The sequence below is a fragment of the Archocentrus centrarchus genome, unplaced genomic scaffold (assembly GCF_007364275.1).
Source record: "Archocentrus centrarchus isolate MPI-CPG fArcCen1 unplaced genomic scaffold, fArcCen1 scaffold_32_ctg1, whole genome shotgun sequence".
Taxonomy (NCBI): Eukaryota; Metazoa; Chordata; class Actinopteri; order Cichliformes; family Cichlidae; genus Archocentrus; species Archocentrus centrarchus.
Genome location: NW_022060260.1, coordinates 3171449 through 3196306, shown reverse-complemented (window position 1 = coordinate 3196306; position 24858 = coordinate 3171449). Strand labels below are relative to the sequence as shown.

Here is a 24858-nt window from a genome sequence, read left to right as displayed (position 1 = left end):
AAAGTATTTAAATCAGCAATATGAATTTGAATGTTCAGAATAAAGCAACTTTTTCCTCAACACATTAAATAAAATATAAAATTATAGTTTTCTTCAAAAATAACAGAAATAATTTGCTGATGAAACTTTGCAAATTTTTCAGATAAAAACTTTGATGTGATATCAGCAAAAAGTCCAGAAACAAGAAACAATAAGCTATTCAGATTTCTCTCTTATTCCATTTCCTCAGGCAGCTCATCACACCTGTGTGATCAGGCACGTCACCAAATTCAGAAGCTGTTTCCTCCAGAAAAGACTGAAACTGCTGATGATTTAAAACTTTGCTTCTTATAAAGTTCACTGTTTGTGTTCAGTTCAATTTAATTTATATAGCACCAAATCACAACAAACAGTTGCCTCAAGGCAGGTAAAGACCCTACAATAATTACAGAAAAAACCCCAACAGTCAAAACGACCCCCTATGAGCAGCACTTGGTGACAGTGGGAAGGAAAAACTCCCTTTAACAGGAAGAAACCTCCAGCAGAACCAGGCTCAGGGAGGGGGGTCATCTGCTGAGACTGGTTGGGCTGAGGGGAGAGAAAAGACATGCTGTGGAAGAGAGCCAGAGATTAATAATAACTAATGATTAAATGCAGAGTGGAGTATAAACAGAGTGAAAAGAGGTGAATGAAAAGAAACACTCAGTGCATTATGGGAACCCCCCAGCAGCCTAGGCCTATAGCAGCACAACTAAGGGAGGGAGGGTTCAGGGTCACCTGATCCAGCCCTAACTATAAGCTTCATCATAAAGGAATATTTTAAGCCTAATCTTAAAAATAGAGAGGGTGTCTGTCTCCTGATTCCAAGCTGGGAGCTGGTTCCACAGAAGAGGGGCCTGAAAGCTGAAGGCTCTGCCTCCCATTCTACTCTTAAGTATCCTAGGAACCACAAGTAAGCCAGCAGTCTGAGAGCAAAGTGCTCTGTTGGGGTGATATGAGACTATGAGGTCTTTGAGATAAGATGGGGCCTGATTATTCAAGACCTTGTAGGTGAGGAGAAGGATTTTAAATTCTATTCTAGATTTAACAGGGAGCCAATGAAGAGAAGCCAATATGGGAGAAATCTGCTCTCTCTTTCTAGTCCCTGTCAGTACTCTAGCTGCAGCATTTTGGATCAGCTGAAGGCTTTTCAGGGAGCTTTTAGGACAGCCTGATAATAATGAATTACAATAGTCCAGCCTAGAAGTAATAAATGCATGAATTAGCTTTTCAGCATCACTCTGAGAAAGGATGTTTCTAATTTTAGAAATATTGCACACATGCAAAAAAGCGGTCCTACATATTTGTTTAATATGTGCATTGAAGGACATATCCTGGTCAAAAATGACAGGTGAGGAAAAGAGGCACAGATTTATCTTATTATAATGGGGGGGGGGGTAATTATATGCGGGCCATATCTGGCCCGCGGGCCCTGAGTTTGACACGTGTGTTCTAGGCCTTGTATAATGTCATATTTCTTTTTGCAGACATCCCAGCACCGTCCCATCTTAAAATTAAATGATTTAGATCCTTACAGTTTTGGAAAGCCCGGATTGATGATCATTTTTAGTTCTTCCACTAAAATGACATTTAGAAACTCGCAAATCGGTCGCGCTCCGCCCGCTTGTGACGTCATCACTGGCAGTGTACGGGATCTTGGGAGAGCCGGAAGAGGGAACGCGAGCTGATCCCTGTAACGTTTTTCCACCGAAAACTGTTACTGCCACACAATATCCTCCCGGGGGGATTTTTAAAATTCAGCTGCTTGGAGCTACCTCTGTCGCAAACGGTGAGCATTTAACTAACATTACAGTGGGCCGCGTTACCGTGTGTGGCGAGCAGGCTCGAGCTGAGGCGGCGCGTTATTCCAGAAGCCAAGTTAGCTTTAGCGAGCCAGTTAGCTACCTGGAAATTGGAACAGGAAATGCCACAGCTAGACTGACACTATTTCCATTTATTAACATCACGCATCTTCTTAACCGCTTCTGGTCACGTAACTTTAAATCGTGGTGTGTGTCAGTAAGCATGAAGGAGGTGTACCTCTTATTCCATAGTCATTCTGCTGGTTAAACTTGAGTCTGGAGTACTGACAGTTGTCAGTGTTTTCGTTGAGATGGTATGCAGAAAAACGCCAGGCAATTTAATTAACCGTTTTTAGGGCAAAAACGGGGTTTATATTTTAGAGTCCTGGCATATGCAGTCTGCCATGCTTGAAGTGAAGCAAGCAAGCAAGCCATTAACGTAAGCCAGGTCGATGTTTAAACAAGCCACACGGAAATGTGGTTAGTACCCTAGGATAACCCGACTGTGCCAGCTGCTCCCTGTTATCTACATTTTAGTTGCGCCACATAGTCACACGTAAGCGGACTTTTTACTCAAGCCTGGCCAAAGAGCCTAACATTTCAGTGCGCGCAGCAGTTGGGTGTGGTGTTGTTGTGGGACATACTCCTGACATCTAACTAACACACATTTGGTGTGGGGGCTTGCCAGGTTGCTGCTTCCTGGTCCGGATGCGTTTCATCTGTTCTCTGTACTGAGTGAATGGAGCCACGTCTCTTTCAGTCTCTGATTGAACACAGATGCTGATCGCTCACACGGTGCAGTGCCAGGAGTCGGGACTGGCACAGAAAGCGTTTGTTCAGGCGAGATCACGGGCCGTATTTCTGACATCAACTAATCGATTCGTTGATTTTTCTTTAGATGGAACGAAGAGAAATATTATCAACCCATCTAATACATGTTTCTGTTTTTTTTTCTGTTAACTCCGTATCTGAACAGTCTTCAGCTTTCACCACACTGCGGCTCCACATGAGTATCGTGGAGCAGGAAGATGGAATTGCAAAACAGGATCGTGGACATTTGTGTCGCGGTGTTCGGTGTCAGTTTCAGAATTGTTACACTGTTAACGGTTGTACCCCAGCATATATGGCTGAAACACAGAAGTTATTTAAATACTAAATTTGATTGTCAACTAATGTTCATGAGCAGATGGCCAACATCTCCACTTACACAATTAACACAATTATACAGTTTTCTTTTATCTATGTGTAAGTGCTGTCTAATTTGGTGAGCATGTCTGGAATGTTACAGCTATTGTCAACATTGTAAACTCTGTGATACAATCTATCCACTGTTAGTCAGCTGATATTCCAGTGCAAGAGGTCACTGATTTGAGTTTCCCTCATTTTGGATTATCTTTCAATAAGATTTTAATTATTCTTACAAAACACAATGTGCTTATTTATTTTTGTTCTTATTTATAATAGGATAATATAAAAAGCTTCTTGAGAAAACCTCAAAGTCCAAGGACAGCTTGAATATTGCTTGGACAAAGACTTAATTTTATTTCACGTCAGCATTGTTTTCATTTTGGAATTTTTTTTTTTTTTTAAACCCCGGCAAACGTTTAACTTCAACCTCACATGTGTGACTGTACACATTGGATCTAAAATCACACAAAAAACATCAAATCAAATTAGAAGAGATATTTTTTAATGTAAAACGACAAACAAATAGTTTAACAACTATTTTTAAAACTTAAAATACAAATATAAGTTGTAATTTTCAAAAACATTTGTACAAATTTAGCAACAACAAAGTTATATACAAATATTTACATTAAAATTCAGGCAGTGCCTCGTGCATTTTTGTACAACTTTTTACAGAACAATCAGGTGTCTGCATAAATAAGATGCCACACAAATTATTTGTGCAACCCCGAAAAAACAGTTCCTGTCTACCACAAGACAGAGGAGCACATCACAGACCTTCCAGGTGTGTCACTCCTGTTGTACACCTGGAGACAGCGTTTACATTTGAGGCTGTCTTTGGGGGCTTTTTAGATAGCATCTGCCTTGTCCATGGCTACACAACATACTAAACACCCTAACTATACACTCCAACCACACTAAAATCTGTCGAGTTTCGAAACTTATCGATATTACTGCCTGTCTTTCGTGCAGTCACTCCAACTTTCACCTGTTCTTCAGCAACCAAATGCTGCATGTTGTCATAATTTTATGATTGATTGTTGTGCACTTTTCCACCAACAGGAAGGAGGCGTCATGACTTATTTTTTGGTAGTTTTGCTGCAGTATTGTCTGTGGAGGTTCTCAGTCATCCAGGTCATGGTAGTCTTGGCATTTGAAGAAAGGTGTGGAGGGGGTTGAGGTGTCTGGGGAAGGAGCTCAGGACTGCACTGTAGATTGGGGACAGCTGGTGTCATAAACCACTACCTCTGTTGAGTGATGATCAGAATGGTCCTGTATTTGGCCCCATCCATCTTCCCATCAATTTTGACCATCTTCCCTGTCCCTGCTGACGAAAAGCAGGCCCAAACCATGATGCTGCCACCACCATGTTTGACCGTGGGGATGGTGTGTTCAGGGTGATGAGCTTTGTTGCTTTTACGCCAAACATATTGTTTTGCATTGTGGCCAAACAGTTGGATTTTGGTTTCATCTGACCAGAGCACCTTCTTCCACATGTTTGGTGTGTCTCCCAGGTGGTATGTGGCAAACTTTAAACAAGACTTTTTATGGATATCTTTGAGAAATGGCTTTCTTCTTGCCACTCTTCCATAAAGGCCAGATTTGTGCAGTGTACGACTGATTGTCGTCCTATGGACAGACTCTCCCACCTCAGCTGTAGATCTCTGCAGTTCATCCAGAGTGATCATGGGCCTCTTGGCTGCATCTCTGATCAGTCTTCTCCTTGTTTGAGATGAAAGTTTAGAGGGATGGCCGGGTCTTGGTAGATTTGCAGTGGTCTGATACTCCTTCCATTTCAATATGATTGCTTGCACGGTGCTCCTTGAGATGTTTAAAGCTTGGGAAATCTTTTTGTATCCAAATCCAGCTTTAAACTTCTCCACAACAGTATCTCGGACCTGCCTGGTGTGTTCCTTGGTCTTCATGATGCTCTCTGCGCTTTGAGCAGAACCCTGAGACTATCACAGAGCAGGTGCATTTATACGGAGACTTGATTACACACAGGTGGATTCTATTGATCATCATCAGTCATTTGGGACAACATTGGATCATTCAGAGATCCTCACTGAACTTCTGGAGTGAGTTTGCTGCACTGAAAGTAAAGGGGCCGAATAATATTGCACACCCCACTTTTCAGTTTTTTATTTGTTAAAAAAGTTTGACACATCCAATAAATTTCATTCCACTTCACGATTGTGTCCCACTTGTTGTTGATTCTTCACAAAAAATTTAAATTTTATATCTTTATGTTTGAAGCCTGAAATGTGGCAAAAGGTTGAAAAGTTCAAGGGGGCCGAATACTTTCGCCAGGCACTGTAGATGGCGTCTTTTACTATTGTTTCAAACCCAAGAAGTAGAAGCATTCACTGGCCACATCAGCTCAGCGGATAAAAGCCTGACATTTACCAGGGATAATAGGTTACTGCTCCTGGACTGTGCCGTGCTTATTGAGGAGGATTGAAGCCTCAATATTGAAGTTTACCGGAAGCCCACGCACACAGATCAGTACTCCAAGTGTTCCACGTTTTTGTTTTGTTTTATCTTTTTTTTTTTGTTTGTTTGTTTTTGTTTACATTTTTGGTGTAACCTGACATACATCTCACGAGAAATGTAACTGCACGTCAGGTCGAGGTCGACCGCGGCCCAGATTTGTCCTTTGCACTTCAGACTACTTTTCCCTGGAGTTTTTGAATGTATCAGTGAGAGAATAACAATAATTGTCTCAGTAGAAGGAATAATAACCATATCATCAATAAAAGGACTTTTCTGTTTGCTCTGGGCTGTAATGGTCCAGCCTGACTGGAATCAGGGGTCTAGGATTAGGTGAGGACAGTGGGGACACGTCCCTACCAATATCAAATAACGTACTTTATGTCCCTCATTAGCACCGCACTGGACCCCGATTCGTCACGGAAAACTCCGGAAACCAGTTGGACTCATGTCCCAACCAATATTGATACCAGAACTTTTGAATACTGTGCAGGATCTGTTAGTATGTTGTAGCAGTCACTAAAACTTGGTCTAAATAACTTGGTCCTATTTCTTCCTAGTATGCTAGTCATAATAACTGGCATTACTTTTCTATTTATTTATTGATAATTGATAAAATAATTAAATGTTAGGTGAAGCCCTAAATGCAGTGACATGGAAAGCAAAGTCCACAGTCTTTATTTATTGCAGACATTTATTCTTAAGTCCAGCTGGAGTTCATGGTCTGGATTAGCTAAATTATAGTAAAAGTTACATAGCTTAAAGCCTGAGCCAGAAGGCCTTAGAAAGGGCTTAAAAGCTCACTGATACACAGATATCTGGCATCAGTGATTACTTGCCCAGTTGACTGCTAATAAGGTGGTATGTAGTGATGCCAGGGACTGATGTTTATCAGCTGTTCAAAATGTTCAAAAGCTGAAGGCTTCACAATAGATTGGTTATTATTTAACAATATTTTGTTATATTCTGTAGAACAAAAAAAATAAAATAAAAAGATACATTGGTTTTGGCTCAGAATTTTAGTGGCATCTTATGTTGATGTATACATTAAGTTCTGTTGAAATTATCATCAGCTTATTTAAACTTTAAAATAATTTGAACCTGTCCTCAGAGACACTTGTGTATCTTCTACCTGTGTAAAATACTTGTTCTCAAAGCTTTCGTGTATTTTAGAGTGTGTGAGGCATCGGTTCACAAAGATGTGGAAGGCAGCAGCTGGACAGTCCGTCATGGTGTCTGTAGATGATGGAGGAGACGACTGGGAGACTGACCCTGACTTTGAGGTACTTGTTTTTCTCCCGTATCCATTTCCTCTTTAGTTCTTCACACTGCAGTTAAATAAAAACTTTGTTCCATCCTCCAGTATTTCTCAGTGCTGTCTCTCAGCTTTGGCATTACACTGTATTTTATGAATACTAGAATGATGTGTCTGAGAAGGAGCAGCGCTGGGGAGCCAAGACAGTGGCTGGCTCAGGCCATCAGGAGCACATAGAGTAAGCATGCATGTTTTTTGTCCTCTCTTGATAATAAATACTCTGTGGAGAATCTGTAAAATGTGTCTCCTCCTAACCGTGTTGGTCTTTGGTGTAGTATACATCACCTGCGTGAGACAGTCTCTACGGAGCATACCAAGTTGAAGCAGAAGGAGTTGGAGAACATGCCCAAAGCTTCACATGGGTATGGAGGAAGATTTGGGGTGCAGCAGGATCGAATGGACAAGGTAGGCAGCAAGACCTGTGCTCATAGATGAAATGTGTCAGACACTGAAGATCAACATAGCAGTCAGCAATCAGTTTATGTCTTTATGAATTCTGTGTTGTTTGAGAGCATTCATTTGTTGGGGAAATTAGACTCGTGCTGTTATGAAATAATAATGATTTAATAAGTTGTCTCACACTTTCACACTTGGAATCGGTTGGAGTTTTTCTGTCAGTGAATCACTGAAGCTGTTTGAATCTGCTGTTCATTTTCAACAGTAGGCATCAGTGTTAACACCCCCCCCCCACACACACACAAACACACTTGTCTACATGCAGATAACCTGCATATACTAGGTATCGCTTAAAATGTGAATGTAATACAAATATGCATTAGAGGTAAACCTTTCAAAAACACCGAGGTTGAGTAACATACTGGTTTCATGTTGACTTCACAGGGCTGTGAATAAATAACCACAAGAAAATGACACACTGAAAGCTCTTTAATCAGCATCATAAACTACACTCTCAGTGTAAACTGGGCCATCACAAACACGTGCAGGTGCTGAGTCGAACTGTAATGGATGCAGAAAGAATAATTATTCAGTTTTATTTTTATTGATAGTCTGTCGACCTTTCATTGGTTATTATGTATACAGTTACGGCACTAATGTAAGCACTACTCTGGATGACCCTAAAATATCAACTTATGTTAAATGGAAAGTAAAGTGAAAAAGTTGTGCGGTCTGAGGCTGCACCACGTTCCCTCAGCATGCTCACCGACATTAGCATCGGTGGCTAGCTTCAACCACTAACCTTACCATAACATTAACTGAATCCTTAGATGTTATTCACATGCAGATAGACCCGACTGAGTTTATTATGCAACTGTTAGGGTCCTTCCCTGTGATGTCATTTCCTATCACATGGTCTTCATGCACAATATTATAAAATGCCTCCTTGAATGTTGCTACGCCACACTGACACTTGGCAAAGTTAAAAAACAGAAAGTGAAAACAGTGCATCACATTAAACACATTAAATCAAAGTATAGAAACAAATTCCTAATAGTCTGAAAATAAATTTGTTCCATAGCAGAGTAGTTGTTTTATCAGAAATGTCTGTAATTTTCTGCCTGTGTGTAATCTATACCTGGAGTTCTGAACATTGGGCCTTTGCACAGCTGTACCACACTGTTAAAAAATGTCTCATGTTTTTGTTTTTGTTGTTTGGGGGGCAAGGTGGGTGCATGCATATAAACAAGCTGAGTCAGTTTGGACTGTTTTACACGCTGCTGGCTGTGTTTCCAGCTTTGCTTCTCTCTCCATGTTTCCTGCTGTTCTTAATACCTGAACACGGGGTTGTTGGCACTATTCTGACAGTTGCACCATTTTAATCATCTGCATCTTTGTGCCTGAACAGTCTGCTGTTGGACATGACTACCAGAGCAAGCTGTCCAAGCACTGCTCCCAGACAGACACCTCCAAGGGCTTTGGAGGGAAGTTTGGACTCCAGGCTGACCGCGTTGACCAGGTATTTCCTGTGGCTGATCTCCCTTAAACTGCAGTTTTTCAGTTCTTAATTTCAGGCATCTTTTTTGAAAAACTTGCTGTTGTGTAAAATGAAGTCCCCTGTTTAGAAAAATGACACACTGCTGGATTGTTAATGATGTATTCTTTTTTACGTGTCATGTTCTTTGGTTTGCTAAAGAAAACCTGCAAAATAAATCTTATCTGCTCTACTTTAAGAGTATTTGCATTACTGTGCAGCTACTTATGCAGAGAGCTAAAGTTGCAGAAGGAAGCTGCTGTGTTTAAATAACCTTTTGTGTAAATGACAAAAAGCAAGATTTCAGTTTAATTGACCGTGTCATTTACACAAGTTCAAGAACAAACTGACAAAGCAAGCTTCTTGTTTAAATGCATCGTACTAATCAGTAGAAGAAGTGATTTATCTCCGTCCTCTCTCCTTGCAGTCAGCTGTTGGGTTTGAGTATGCTGGAAAGACGGAGAAGCACGCTTCACAGAAAGGTGATGTCATAACTTGTTGTCTTTTTAATGTGTCTTCACTGTTTTTGACTTCTTTAGATATGCAACAGTGTCCTGGACATGGAACTAATGCCTTACTCAGTGGAGGAATTAATAATAAATTTAGATTTTGAAATCATCTTTATTTCCCTACCATTATTATCTGCCAATCTGATTTTGGTACCATCTTTATGTTTTGCAAATTGTCTGCCTTATTTATTTTTTCAAAAAGTGTTTGATTGTGTTACATCTCATATTGGGTAAATACTGTCTTCACTCTTTGGGGAGCTGTGGTTTCTTCATATTTAATAAAATGCATAAATAAATAAATCAGGTTAATGCTAAAATTCAGGACATAATGCGCCACATCTTTGTTAAAGGCCAAATGTGCTGGAATAGACCCGAAATGAACTTCTTCCAGTTACAGACTGCAGTGATCCTGGTCCTCAGGAAGGCTTCCTGGCTTTCTGTGCTCTGTGTTTCGCTCACTCCCTCAGCAGTACTTTGAACCAGAGTCCTGAAAATCTGCCCACTTCCAATGCTTCCTCGCTGCTGTACACATCTCCATAAATTATGATTTTTTTTAAAAGAGCATGATATGATTGTGTGGTAATCTTAGTAGTGTGTCTTTACTGTTGTGATTGTGCCAACATTGATGTCAATCAATGTTGCCCATCTGAGCCTGTCAGAATCATTTTTTTTGTACCCTTTGCTTTAGTTTATTTAATGAAGGCATACAAAATGTTTCCTTCATACTATGAAGGAGTCAAAATGTTACTTTGTAATTCGCCTTAATTTTCCAGCATTCATTGAAGTATACAGGAGTTAGCCCCATGGAATCATTTTCAGGGCTGAACAACATATTTAAGCTCTGTTTAAAAAGAAAAAAGGAAAAAATCGCAACCAAATCAATTTTACACCAACTCCAAGTCTCCCGATCTGAAGCCAAAATCTTTGCTTTAGATTGGAAAGTATTTACTTATAGACCTGGAAAGTCTGGAAGTCTACGAAGGTCAGTTTTGTGCAGTTCCATTAAATATACTCAAGTTATTGTTAAAATGAATTCCTCAGCTGACGGGCTCAGGTGGAAACTTTGTTTTTTAAATAAACAGAATGACCCTAAAGTTAGCACCAGGAGTATCAATGGGGAGTTTGGAATTGGGCAGCTTCACAATCACTGCTGCCATGCTGCTTCACCCTGACCTTTGAACTTTGCTCCTTCCCTCCCCCTTGCTCTGCTATGTAGACTATGCCACTGGGTTTGGGGGGCGATATGGAGTACAGGCTGATCGAGTCGACCAGAGTGCGGTGGGCTTCGATTACCAGGGCAAAACTGAGAAACATGAGTCCCAGAAAGGTTTGTTGAGCTTTCCTGCCAGACGGCATTCCCATTAACCTGCAGAAAGATGGCAAAAAATGAAGATGCTCACTAACCCAACACACACACACACACACACACACACACACACACACACACACACACACACACACTATACCTGGATGTGCTCAGTCAGCACAGCTTTCCTGGCAGTTATTTTGCATTTCAGCTTCCTTCATTCCTCAGCCTGTGCCTGCTTATATGGAATTGGCTTTACGTCCTTAAGTTGCATGTTGATGCCCCCACCCCCGCCCCCCAGGTCAAATAATGAATTCTAATTAATGAGTTTATATGATATCTCAGATGATGTTTTGTACACAGGTGGCCATTTCCGTTCTGTAATATTTCCATTCCTCCTCCCTCAGCTCAGATTTCAGCTCACTGGCACAGTGATGCCAGCACATTCACGTCAGTAGTTGGTCTGTGGCTTAGACGTGGCCTCACTAGTTTTCTGGAGAAGGTGCTGTTTCAGTTTGGCCCGCTTTTTGAATGAGGACAATTCCAGAGTTTACAACATGACACAAAGAGACAAAAAAAAGTCAACATCATGCTTTGGATAAACTATAATGACTCAATGCATAAACAGTAGAGGCATTTACAGGAAAGCTGCATGACTTTCAGTAGGGTAAAAACACATTTACTCAACTTTGGTGGTACAAGACTGCTTTTTCTGTCTTAACTTTGTCCTTCTCCCTCTCCTCTGGGCCTTTGGCAGATTATGCCAAGGGCTTTGGGGGCAAGTTTGGCGTTGAGACAGACAAGGTTGACAAGAGCGCCGTGGGCTTCGAGTACCAGGGCAAAACAGAGAGGCACGAATCACAGAAAGGTACCAGAAGTCAGACTCAGTGTGACCAACACCTTTGTACATGCTTTCTTCAGTACTGATGGGCTATTCTGATCACAGTCAAAGCAAATGCAAGCACAAAAACTATAATAGATTTTTTTTGTCTTGTCATAAGGGGTGTATTTCAAATTAAAGATTTAAGATTTAATCAAAATTGAGTGTCTGAATGAGTCACACCCTCATGCCTGTCCTGACTTGATTGTAATCACGGTTTTGAGAGAGACATGCATATTCTTATAAAATGACATATTCCAGGTTATTATCACTTTGATATTTTTGTGAATCATTTAGGTTTTCTAAATGTGTTTTTTTTTAACATCTGCATCATGTTTCCCTACAGACTACGTGAAGGGTTTTGGGGGCAAATTTGGTGTGCAGACTGACAGACAGGATAAATCAGCTATGGGATGGGACCACCAGGAGAAACTGCAGCTCCACGAATCCCAGAAAGGTACTGGAGCTGAGCTGGTTTCTTTGTTTTTGAGCATGACTCATATTCACATGGATTCGCTGCTTATACGAAATATGATGTCTGTTTAAACTTCAGATCAGTCACCTTTACAGGCTGTGTACTCTGAGTTTAGCCCAAACTGTGATTCCACTGTGAACCCAAACTTCCTCTTCAGCTGTGCACTCGAGCTGTGATGTGGTTTTGTTGTGGTTTCAGTGTGGTCTTTAAAAAGTTGACAACTTCCTCAACTGGTATGCAAAAAAAAAAAAAGGCTTAGAAAAAGGAAACGAAACCGCGGCTCAGATTTATATTTGCATGTCAGACCTCAAGCTGATCCTGTGTGCAGTAGTTTACATGCATGCAAATGGGTCTAAACTAAAAGGCATTCAGAAACTGTGAAAGATGTGAAAAGCCACTTTTAGCGGGTCAGAGGTCAGAGGCCGGCCTGGGTGTATCTACAACTTTCAGTGTCACAGTCTGAGAATCAAGTCTGTTACAGCTGTACGAGACGAAAGTGAAACTGAGGAATTTGAGATAAAGTTTGCCTTTCCTGCTGCTGCTCGTTCTGAAGTGAGTGATTCTAACCTGCTTGTACACACGTCCTCTGTTTGTGGAGCCTTTTTGTTTTTAACCAGCAAGTTTGATATTCCTTCTTCCTTTGCCTCCTCAGCCTACTCCTCTTTTTCTCCTCTTCCTCACCTTTTTCCTCTGTCTGCTCCCTCTACCGTTTTCCTTCTTTTCATCCTCCTACTTCTCTTTCCTTCTCCTCCTCCATCCATCCATTTTCTTCCGCTTATCCGGGGCCGGGTCACGGGGGCAGAAGCCTAAGCAGAGAAGCCCAAGCTTCCCTCTCCCCAGCCACCTCTTCCAGCCCATCCGGAGGGACCCCAAGGCGTTCCCAGGCCAGCCGAGATACACAATCTCTCCAGCGTGTCCTGGGTCTACCACGGGGCCTCCTCCCGGTGGGACATGCCCGGAACACCTCACCCAGGAGGCGGCCAGGAGGCATCCTAATCAGATGCCCGAGCCACCTCAACTGGCTCCTTTCGATGTGGAGGAGCAGCGGCTCTATTCCGAGCCCCTCCCGGATGGCCGCACTCCTCACCTTATCTCTAAGGGAAAGGCCAGCCACCCTTCGAAGGAAACTCATTTCTGCCGCTTGTATTCGCGATCTTATTCTTTCGGTCACTACCCAAAGCTCGTGACCATAGGTGAGGGTAGGAACGTAGATCGATCGGTAAATCAGGAGCCTCGCTTTTACACTCAGCTCCCTCTTCACCACGACGGACCGGTGCAGCGTCCGCATCACTGCAGAAGCAGCCCCGATCCGCCTGTCGATCTCCCGTTCCCTTCTCCCATCACTCGTGAACAAGACCCCGAGATACTTAAACTCCTCCACTTGAGGCAAGAACTCGTTCCTGAGCCGGAGATGGCACTCCACCCTTTTCCGGCTGAGGACCATGGCCTCAGACTTAGAGGTGCTGATTCTCATGCCAGCCGCTTCACACTCGGCTGCGAACCGTTCCACTGCGAGCTGGAGGCCCCCCCGTGATGAAGCCAACAGAACCGCATCATCTGCAAAAAGCAGAGATGTGACTCTGAGGCCACCAAGGAAGAAGCCTTCCGCCACCTGGCTACGCCTAGAAATTCTGTCCATAAAAATTATGAACAGAATCGGTGACAAAGGGCAGCCCTGACGGAGTCCAACACCCACAGGAAACAAATCCGACTTATTACCGGCTATACGGACCAAGCTCTCACTGTGGTTGTACAAGGACTGAATGGCCCGCAACAATGGGCCAGACACCCCATACTCCCGCAGAACCTCCCAAAGAACACCCCGAGGGACACGGTCGAATGCCTTCTCCAAGTCCACAAAGCACATGTAGACTGGTTGGGCAAACTCCCACGCACACTCGAATATCCTTGAGAGGATAAAGAGCTGGTCCAGCGTTCCACGACCAGGACGAAAACCGCATTGTTCCTCCTGAATCCGAGGTTCGACTAACGGACGCACCCTCCTTTCCAGCACCCTGGCATAGACCTTACCGGGGAGGCTGAGGAGTGTGATCCCTTCTCCTCCTCCTTCCTTTTTATTCTCCTTCTCTTTTTTTGCTTCTCCTTCTTCATTTGTCCTCACTGATTCATCTTATTTCTCCTTTGTACTCTTCCTTTCTTCTCCTAACTATCCTTTTTCCCTTTCCTTTCTCTATTCCTCCTCCTTCCATCGTACTCTCGTTCTTTTCTTCCTCCTTCCATCTTCTCCTCCTTCATGCTCCTCCTCCTTTATCCTGCTGCTCTTCCTTTTGTCTTCATTCCCCTCCTTCTATGTCTCCTCCTTCCACTCTTCTCTTCTCTTACATTCCCTTCACCTTCCCTCATCTTCTCCTCCTCCCTCATTATTTTTATTTTTCTCTAGAAGGAGTATTCTTGAATTAGAGTGCAGGTGTTCCCTTTCCAGCCTATCTTAGTTTTCATAGCCTTGATTAATTTATGGTTTTGAATTTAAGTTGCACATACCATTTCAGAGGGTATGTACAACTTGGCATTTTGGTAGCAGACATCATGTTACTCCACTTTCAAATACCACAAATCCACAGTAAAGTCACTATGTGTCACAAATATACTTTTCCCCTAAAACAAGCCAAGTAAAGCAAGTACTAATGAGGGACGGATTTAATGTGCTTAGAGAGGAAGTGACTTTACTGAAGAAGAAAGTAACAAGGGAGCAGATCCAGTGAAGAGCTGTAAAAACCATTTGCAGTGAACCTGAACATGAGAACGCATCATCAGTACTGAGAGCCTTTTCTTGTATTTGTCATTTCATTAGCATCCTGCCCGCTGGGTGCAGCATTATCGCTATATGTGTCTCTTTTTATATGTACTCAATGTGTATTTTGTAATATGTGTGTGGTCTTTGTCTGTCCATATGTGTATGCATTGTGTTGCAGACTATAAGCGTGGGTTTGGAGGGCGGTATGGGGTAGAGGTGGAGAGGCAGGACCAGTGTGCCCTGGGCTATGAGCACAAGGAGAGCCTGGCCAAGCACGAGTCCCAAAAAGGCACAGACACTTCCCTGAACACATCACCCAACCCCACCTTCCATCTTACAAAGCTCCTCATGATCTTTCCCTTCTTAATAAAAAAAGTCCTCCTTCTTAGCTTCTTTGGCCTCCTCCTCAGTAACAGCGACAGATCTGCCACTTCTGTTGACCTCCAGCTCCTCACCCCCCACCCCCGCAGTTACATACCCTCCCCCCTGTGCAGCACTGACTGAGGCTGTTGTTTTTTTAGTTTACTGTCAGCAAGTCCATAATAATACCAACAGTGGGCTTACTTTTTTTTTTGTAACAATAATGTTGGTGAGTGACTCTGAAGACTATCAGACTTTGATACAACTATGACAACAAAACGTACCAGAATTAATGAATAATGATGTTCACTAAAGTAAACAGGAACATAAGAAAAAAACTTCAAATCTACAGTGGCAGGTGTAGTCAGTAGGGTCAGTAGGGTCAGTAGTGTAGGTGAGTGCAGTGTTGTTGGGTGCAGGAACACAAACTGAAAAACAGCCAATAAACCAAATGGATGTTTCATAGAGCTTTAAGAGTGCTGTGAGAGGGCACGGGCACGCCGGGCCCAGAGGCCTGTACTACAATGTGATTTACTGTGAAACAATCTCATTATTCAGCAAGCCTCAGTATAGTGATCCCAAAACAGGAAGTGTTTTACTTACTGAACATTTGAACAATAAAATAAAACAATAAAAATGTGTTAAAAAATAAATAAAATTTGAACACAAGCCTACGAACTCGTTTGAAGTATGTTTATACACTTTATTCGGTACGCCTTGCTGGTATCAGGATGGACTAGGGTTTAATCCCGGGATCCGGGATTCCCGGGAAATGCGATCAGAACCATTTCCCGTTTCCCGGGAAACGTTAGACGGGAAACCGGGAAAAAAGTCGCGCGCGTCGATTTGACTTTCAGAAAGAAAAGAAAGCTTCAGAAAGTTAAATTTAAGGAAATATTGAGAGAAGGGTTCGTTTAATGCGAAAAGCATTACTCTTCATTTCAGGCACGTTCAGCCTCCGTTTAAGGCTTCAGCCTTCATCTCAAGCGTTTTAATAGAGGTATTACACAGTTGTACTTTTTTCCTCTTTAATTTGTTGAAATCGTAGGCAATGTGTTTACCCTAAGGTATTTTGTATTATATAATTTTATATTATATATTGTTATATTGCAGTATATAGCCTATAAAATATGCCTGCCCTGAACAATAAAGAAATATCTGTTTAACTTCGAGTGTTTCTTTTCCTCGTTTGCAGCCGCTTACTAACAATCATGAATTAGGATACGGGCCTAATGTGTGAAGAAATTATCATGAAATAGATTGCTTTAACATATTTCGCTTTTAAAATGGAGTTGAGTAAAATGTATATTTTTTAGGCTATAAGGATCGGCCAGTTTTTCAAAAGACGATTCACAGCGAACCTACTTTAACCCTCAGACACGGTGTTATAAATTTGCTGTTGCCAGAATGGTAATGACCAAGTCGTGGTGCATTACTCAAGGCCCTGTGTTATGTCATATTATAGTGTAGTACCGTAGTTAACTTTTCAATGACTATTACAGCGTTCCACTGGTGGAGATATAGCACAACAGATGTCGCCACGACAGCGTGGCTGAGCCTTTATCAATGCTGTGGAGATGAACCGTATTGTTTTGCACCAGCAGTTGTAAAATATCTTGGTATAATTCCATGTACAATGGAGGAATATTCGAATTATATTTGTTAAGGGAGTGTTGAGGAACGATACAACACCGCATAGCTCGAGCACTCGAATGTCGAGATGTAGGTTTTATTGCGTTAATCAAGCCGACGTTGCCCCTACTGGGCATAACAGGACATAGCTGGAAAGCTACCTCTACAATATCAGAATAGGTTAAGGCCGACACAGGCTACAGAAGGCCTAATTAAAATAAAAAAATAAATAAACTTTTTCCCGGGATTCCCGGGAAATGGCTCGTCATTTCCCGGGATTTGATTCATGTCATTTTCGGGAAAAATATTAAACCCTAGGATGGACCCCTTTTTGCCTTCAGAACTGCCTTAAAGGTTTATGGCATAGATGTGGCCGGGTCCTGGAAATGTTCATAACACAGAGATTTGTCTGCTGCCCGTCCATGATGTGAATCTTCTGTTCCCAGAGATGCTCTGTTGGATTGGCATGGTAAATGGACGACTTCTTATGTAGCGCTTTTCTACTCTAATTGAGCACTGAAAGCGCTTATACAACACGTTTGCATTCACCCATTCACACACACATTCATTTTGCCCAAGGATACTTTGGCATGCAGACTGGAGCAGCCAGGGATTGAACCACCAACCTTCCATTTACCTGCTCTACCTCTTGAGCCACAGATCTTGTGACTGCACACATTTACACCTCCACCAGCAGCCTGAACTGTTGATGCAAGGCAGGCTGCATTCCTGCTTTGCAGACCTCACTGGGTGTTTTCTCTTTTTTTCTTTTGGTTTTCAGACCGTTATCTTTAAAGCCTAGAGATGGCCGTGCAGGAAAATCCCTGTAGATCAGCAGTTTCTGAAATACTCAAAGTAGTCCGTCTGACACCAGCAACCGTGCCACGTTCAAAGTCACCTAAACCTTCTTTCTGACTCTCTGTTTGAGATGCTGCAGTGTGATTGGCTGATTAAATATTTGCATTAATAAGCAGTTGAACACGTGTACCTAATTAATAAAGTGGTATATTTGTTCTTTCAGACCACCCAGAGTAAAACCTTCTTATGCACATCTAAACAACAAAGCCTGCCAGTTTAGCAGACTATGCAGTGCTTTTCTTTTTTCCTTGTTACTTTGTAGCACGGGCCCTAGGTGTTGTTGGTGCTGCTAACTGCCCACCTGCCTCTTCTCTAGTAGCAACAAGGAAAGCTGCACACAAACAGGCAGAGAGAGCTGCCACAGTATGAATGTTGGCTTCCATCAAGTCTGCTGCTGAGGTGTGGCAGTTTTCTCCCTTTTTTCTTTTCCTTACCAGCACATGAGTGAAAGAGTTTACCAAATGCACCCTTCACCCACCAGCTGCAAACTGCCTTCACTTGGACCAAGTGGTATCAGTCAGTACACAAATGATGTGATATATGCAGAAAAAGCTAGATTATGCCGTATATTCAGTGCTGAGGTCTTTTTTTTTTTTTTTGGCACGAGTCATTTATAAATTTATGTACAGTATGAATACTCCAGGTTCCATAGGAAATGTTCACAGCCTACTGTGGTGTGTAGCTACAAATGAATACAGTATTTAACCTCCACAGCACAGGCTGCACCTTTTATGCTTGTTCCAGCTGCAGGAACAACCCCTCTAGGATGTCTGTCATGGTAGACAAAAGGGACACACACTGTGAAGTGTGAACACTGAACTTCTGAAGCTCTGATAAACTATTGAGGAGCTTATTGCTGATAACAGACACCGTTTTGAAAAACAGCAACCTATGAAAAGCAAGCTTGAGCAGCAGACTGCTTCGCTGTCAAACATCAAATTCCACACATAAGTGGACATAAACAACAGACCATTGCCTCCACTGTTGCTGTTATTTTGATCTTTATCATAAAATTAGAAGTGCACCTCGCACAGCAATGGAAACAAAATCTCAGGGGGCCCGTTAGGGGGCAGCTCCTCTAAATCTCTTACATGTTCCTGCAGTGGGAAAGCAGCTACTGTATCACCTTGGCTTTCCACCCCCCTGTTCACCACCCCTGCTGTTGTAGCACTGCCATAATGCTGTTTGTTTGTTTTTTTTGTATATGCATACATTTTGTGCATGATGTTGTATGACCACCGTGCATTTTTTATCAAGGCTTTTTGCTGTTGTTGCACAGAGATGCAACTCATCTTCATTGCAAAGATTAAGCTGAGATGGCTGCATGACCAAATGTTTTCTCATGTCAGCATTCTCCTGTCAGTCCTCCTGCTGTTGCTGCCTGTGTTGTTCCTTTTTTTTGTTTTAGTACCCCCCCCCCCCCTCCCTCTCTGAATGGGCTTGCATGATCTTATCATTTGATTCCTGCAGATCTTCTGTTAATCCAGCCAGGCCACAGTGTGCTTCAGCTGATCTCAGACCAGAGGGTGCTTGTTTTGGGTCTCCTCTGGAGAACAGGTTCTGATGATGCACATTGTGGTTTAGTCCTTAAATGAAAAGTGACCTTTACTTCTTTCCTGTTTGTTGCCAGATTATTCTAAAGGATTTGGAGGAAAGTTTGGTGTCCAGAATGATCGTATGGATAAGGTAAGGACTGTATATCTCTTTTGTTGTTGTGTGTTGTTTTCTGTAGACGGCCTTGTCTTAAATGTTACCTCTGGCACTGAACACAGAGCGCAAGCACATTTGAGGATGTGGAGAAGCTGACTCCAACTTACCAGAAAACTAGACCTGTGGAGGCTGGTGAGCATCATTCGTCATCAGCTGTCTGTGAGCCACAGCTTTAGGAATATCTGGGTTGTCAGTATCACATCATTTCTTCCCTCGTCCCAATCTTTCTCATCAGCTGGCAGCAGCACAGGAAACATCAAGGCTCGCTTTGAGAACATTGCCAAGCAGAAAGAGGAGGAGGACAGAAAGAGGGCTGAGGAGGAGCGGGTACGCCGTCAGGCCAAAGAGAAGCAAGAGCAGGAGGCGGCACGCCGCAAAATTGAAGAGGCTGCCGAGGCCCAGTCTCCTGTTCCTGATGCAAACCCCAGTCCTATCCCAAGCCTGGCTCCTCCAGTTCAATCAGCTGCACTGTACGAGGTGAGTCGTGGTGGTTTCTGAATGCATAGCTTTAGGCCTAAAGTTGCACTCTGACACTTTACAGGCAGAGACAAAGAATTTCCTGCAGGACTGTGTTGCAAGTGGTTATACAAAGACCTGTGTGGTAATTGTGTGGTAATCCTTACCAATACTATTGTAGTATAGTTTGGCAATAGTATAATTGAAGTGACAAGTTGCTGTCTAGTTCTCCAAATCATAAACGTGCTCTCTAAGTACAAGTGCTGCAGTCTTTAACAAATTCTGTTTACTGTTAGACCCCAGAGGATGTGCACTACGACACTGCTGAGAATGGGGAACAGCTGGATGAGGCAGAGCCACAGAACCAGTACACGGACCAAGATGATCTCTACCAGAACCCTGACGAAACTACAGCAGGAGGTGACGCTCTGTTACTGTGTTATCGGTGGCTGTTCCCGCTTCCTCCTATAAGATCCTATATGAGAGCTCCTAACAAAGATCCTCAAAGATCTTGGCAAGGAGTCCCATCTTAATTCAAGAACATTCTCAGAACAACTCTGAGCAAAGAAGGGACTAAAATCTATTTTTGCTTACATTTCATTTGGCATACTGCTATATTTAGTCCTTAACCTAAACTATTATAACAGGGACATCTGTTCAACGTTTATCAATTACACCAAGAACACCGGGACAGTCACCATCTGTGAATGCATTTAAGCTGAAGATGTAGAAGAACTGCATCACACTACGTGGCTAATTGTCTGTCTGATCACTGCTGATCAGCATTGGACAGACTCAACTCATTGTTTCTATGCACAATTATCAATACTGACAGTCCAACCTATAGCATTTCATTCAGTCTGTTATCCACAATCTGGAGCAACATGTTTGTGCATAAACATGCTTATTTATTCCCGATATTGTCGCAGTTATTTATTGTCATCAGATCAGACGTGCGTCCCACCCGTCTCCAGTCAGCTGACAGCGAGCTGCCTAAACAGCAGCAAAAGCTTGTTATAAGCTAATGTTAGGCTTGAGTGTTCTAAAAATCTGATAAACAGTCCAACAATGTTACTTTTAAAGAAAGTTTCACTAACAGCAGCAAAAACAGCAGCGCTTACGGACTAAAAAGTTCAGCATATCCTCAACAGCTCGCCTCAGTATCAAAAATTAAACTCGAGAGATTTCTAACCGTCTTCCCACCGTAAGAGCTCTTTAAAAGGCTGAGAAACTGTTCAGACCAGCAGGGTTTGTGAAAGCAGGCGCTGTAAGAATTACACTAAAATGTCTGTCAACTTTTTATCAAACTTTTTTTAAAAAAGGACAATTTTATTGTCCAGAGATCAAAAATGATCTTTGATCCTTTTGGCAGTTCATTTAAAAAAAACACTTAACAGCCACATTAATGTCAATACGGAATAAATTGCAAAATGCAAAATTTAACAAAGCAGTAATGATGTACTTATAATCTGTAGGTTAAATGATTTTCTCTGTAAGCTCTTAATTAAACTGTTGTTCACTTACAGACACCCAGCAGTATGACTACGGTGAGGACCTTGGGGTGACAGCTGTGGCTCTGTATGACTATCAAGCAGGTAGGACTGGAGTTTGTGTGTATATATACACACATCCTTTATTTATCCAGGTAAAAAGTCATTGAGATTGAAAACCTCTTTTTCAAGAGAGATCTGACTAAGAGGGCAGCAGAAATTGCAAGAAATATAACATCCATCCATCCATCCATCCATCCATCCATCCTCTTCTTCCACTTAGCCTTTTCAGGGTCCCGAGGGGGCTGGAGCCTATCCCAGCTGTCATAGGGCGAGAGTCGGGGTACACCTGTACAGGTCGCAGGCCAACAGAGAGACAGACAACCATTCACACACACATTCACAGCTACGGACAGTTTAAACTCACCAATAAACCGAACCCACTAACTGCATGTGTTTGGATATCTGTGTTGGAAATGCAGACCAATGACAGTCTGCAGTCCAAAGCGACCTTTTTAGTTCTATGAGAAATATTTTATCAGGAACAAAAAGGATGTGGGTAGTTTGGCTAGAACACGTTTAATGGTTTAATGGTCCTGGACAGACGGACAGAGAAGTTATGTTGTCAGAGTAAAATAAAATGTATGGAGGGAAGAAGAAACGTGCATCTTTTTCTGCTTCAGAGTTTGAAGAGTTTCCGACAGCTGCAGTGATGATTGATCGTATCCGATTCTCCAGGCGGATCATTTTTCTTGTTAGATTGTTCTCTTGTTTATTTGATGTCACGCTGATCTTATATTTAAAATATGTGTCAATAAGGAGAAAAAGGATCAAAGTACATTTTCACATTTCAGATCTTAGAAGAAATCACTCAGAGAATCAGTTCAAATTAAAGTTAAAAGTCTCTCTCACTCTTTTTTTCTCGTTTGTTGTCGAGTCACCAAATGGTGTCGGACTTTTAGAGCTCCTTCCTCATGAATCTGTTTCCTTTTCAGCTGGCGACGACGAAATTTCCTTTGATCCCGACGACATCATCACCAATATTGAGATGATTGACGAGGGCTGGTGGCGAGGCGTGTGCCGAGGCGCTTACGGCCTTTTCCCAGCCAATTACGTGGAGGTTCGGCAGTGATGACACAGAGATGACCTGTCTGCCGTTCCTTGTGCAAAAAGAGGACGGAGACGTTTTCAGATATTTTCCTTCTCGTGCTTCTGTCTTTCCTCCCGCTCTTCATCTCGGCTTAGTGTTCTAACAGCACTCCATGTCCAAGTCTCCTCACTGGCTTTCTTTTGCTACTTTCCCCTTCCCTCCTATCTTTTCCGTTATTTTGAGATCAGTTTCTTCTCCATGTAGCTGCAGTGAGACAAAATGGAGAGCCGGTTATCTTAGAATGACTAAATAGTCGTCATGGCACAAAGCTTTGCTTTGCACCTCTGTTTTGTAGTAGTTAAAGCTACAAGATGCAGCTGGCTGTTTATTTGGGGACTGAGTTGAGTTTACACCTCTCTCACAGCCTCAAATTTTATTTTGCAGCTTTAATTGTTTTCATCCAAAATCTGTATTCATGTTCAGCTTCACAAGGCTTTGATCAGGCATTGTTGCTTCGTCACACACGTCAAAAAGAACTGTTGGGTGCTTTTCATTGAGCAGACTTTGTCCCCTCCTCTCTCCTCCCGTGGCCTGCAGATGATCCCCCCCTTCATCAAGATCTTCCAGCCAGCCTTAAATGCAGCTGGAGGAGCGAGGAGGCTTCTGGAGGAGCTTAGTGCAGGGAAACACAGCATTTGCCACCCCACTTCTCAGGCCAGCGTTAGCATAATGAAGAGTACCCTCAGTCTTACCAAAGGCAAGAGTGATGACAGAAATTAGCTTAAAATGATGTGCACGGGGCTCAGTGTGCTCACTGTGTATTAGCTAAAGCTTAATTTAAGCAGGAGCAGTTTGAAGTGAAACAAACCTCCCCTCTTTGGATTATCGTGTATATTGATGGCTACATTCTGTCCAGTCCATTGACCAAAAAGCTGATGATCCCCTTTGCTTCCTGGTCAGTCCATGTAAAGTTTGCTGTGCTGCACAAGAGTCCAAATCCCCCTCCCAGCTGTAGCTGCACTTGTTGATGGAAATCTGAGTTTGGTTTAGAGCTACAAGTAGTACAAATATGTTTTTCATTTGCATCAGTTGGAGAACATTTAACCTTTAGTGTTTTACCTTTTTCAGAATCATAGGGCCAATCACACCAGAGATTTCATTTGTGCTACTTTGGTGAATCAGCAGATGAACACATAGTATTGTTTGAATCTGATTCTGCAGTGCTGAATCATGGATTACTTTGTTTTGAATCATGTACAGAGAGATCATACTTTATGATGCTTGAGAGAAGTCCTAGATATAAAAGCAGGTTTTTTTTCTTCCATCACTGTGTTCTTCTGTGGAGGTGGACGGGACTTTGGTTTAGTTTTCTAGGTCTTGTTGCTGGGAGTGCGTGTGATTTTCTGTCATGTTGATGTTAATGTGAGGCTCTGGAGGGTAACTGACATCCTTCACCATGACCAAACGGTGCATGTCGACCTTGGAATGAGCGACCTCTCCGCCAGCAGTGAAGATGACCTGTAGAAATGTATCCAGCTGCTGCTGAGGGGCTCCAAACATGAATAATTTCCAACAAGCAGAGGGTTGGACAAATGGCTCATCACAGTAGCTTATACAGGTGTGTGTGTGTGTGTGTGTGTGTGTGTGTGTGTGTGTGTGTGCGTGCGCGCGCATGTGTGTGCATTCATTTTTTCATCTTTGGGGGTTTATAAATAAAAAAAGTGACCTTTTTTAAACATTATCTGTACCTCTGTTTACTCACATCATCACCTGCTTGTTCTTTTTATTTTTGAATTTCAATAAATAAACTAAATGAAAAGATTGTTTGGTTGCCCCCCCACCCCCAATTTTCTTTTTCAGGTGTCCTTCAGCTTTTAATAAGTGTTGTCATAAACAGGTATTCACTTAATTATCATGGTCCAAAAAGCGTAATGGTATCACAGTATCTATTATTGAATTTGGAAAGGAAGAAACTGTTTTCCTATTCAAATTCTGTTCAACCAAGAAAACCTAGACATCAAATGGCACCACATTACCCGTATAATAAACTGTTCAGCAGTTACTGTTCAGTATTTAGGTGGAAGCTAGAGTGATTAAAATGAGGCTCACAGTATATAACCTCACTGCAGCTAAGATCATTTGGATTAGCTATGAGCCTGTACAGCTTTGGCTAATCATATAGCTGCAACACATAATTGACAGTTATTGTTATAATAAGAATTATTAGCATTCACACTAATAACAAGGTTAGATTTAGCCCACTGTGCTAGAGTGGGCAGCTCGAAATATTAGATGGAGTCCAGAAGAGCAGACCACTGGTAACCCACAGGTTGCTGGTTTGAGTCTGTGATCTGAGGCTGGCCAGAGAGCCCTCACCATCACACTGACCAGTATAACAGGCAGCTGGATTTCCTGTTTGCACTTTTGGTGCTTGTGAACTAGTGTGGGAGGTCCGGCTCTTATGGCTCCTAAATGGCTCTAGATTTTTTTTGTTATGTTTGGTTTTTGTGTTAAGTATTTTTTTTAATTGACAGCATTTTGTGCTGTTGGAATTAGAGCTTATTTCATATTAAATACTGAAGCTATGGCACACC

At 42.3% G+C, this 24858-nt stretch overlaps 1 protein-coding gene across 2 annotated transcripts; it reads left to right on the top strand.

The window, feature by feature from the left end:
• Positions 1 to 1649: 1649 nt before the first annotated feature.
• On the top strand, positions 1650 to 24086 carry cttn (cortactin). 2 transcript variants are annotated; one of them, XM_030724129.1, is made up of 16 exons: positions 1650 to 1807; positions 6672 to 6781; positions 6918 to 6991; positions 7089 to 7218; positions 8618 to 8728; positions 9171 to 9225; positions 10469 to 10579; positions 11316 to 11426; positions 11785 to 11895; positions 14847 to 14957; positions 19149 to 19204; positions 19291 to 19360; positions 19464 to 19705; positions 19981 to 20104; positions 21211 to 21279; positions 22170 to 24086. In XM_030724129.1, exons 2-16 carry the CDS (start codon positions 6698 to 6700, stop codon positions 22304 to 22306), a joined length of 1596 nt encoding a protein of 531 aa, XP_030579989.1. In that variant the 5' UTR covers positions 1650 to 1807; positions 6672 to 6697; the 3' UTR covers positions 22307 to 24086. The 2 variants fall into 2 exon arrangements, with proteins under 2 accessions (XP_030579989.1, XP_030579990.1); XM_030724130.1 differs by lacking the exon at positions 14847 to 14957.
• Positions 24087 to 24858: the final 772 nt, after the last annotated feature.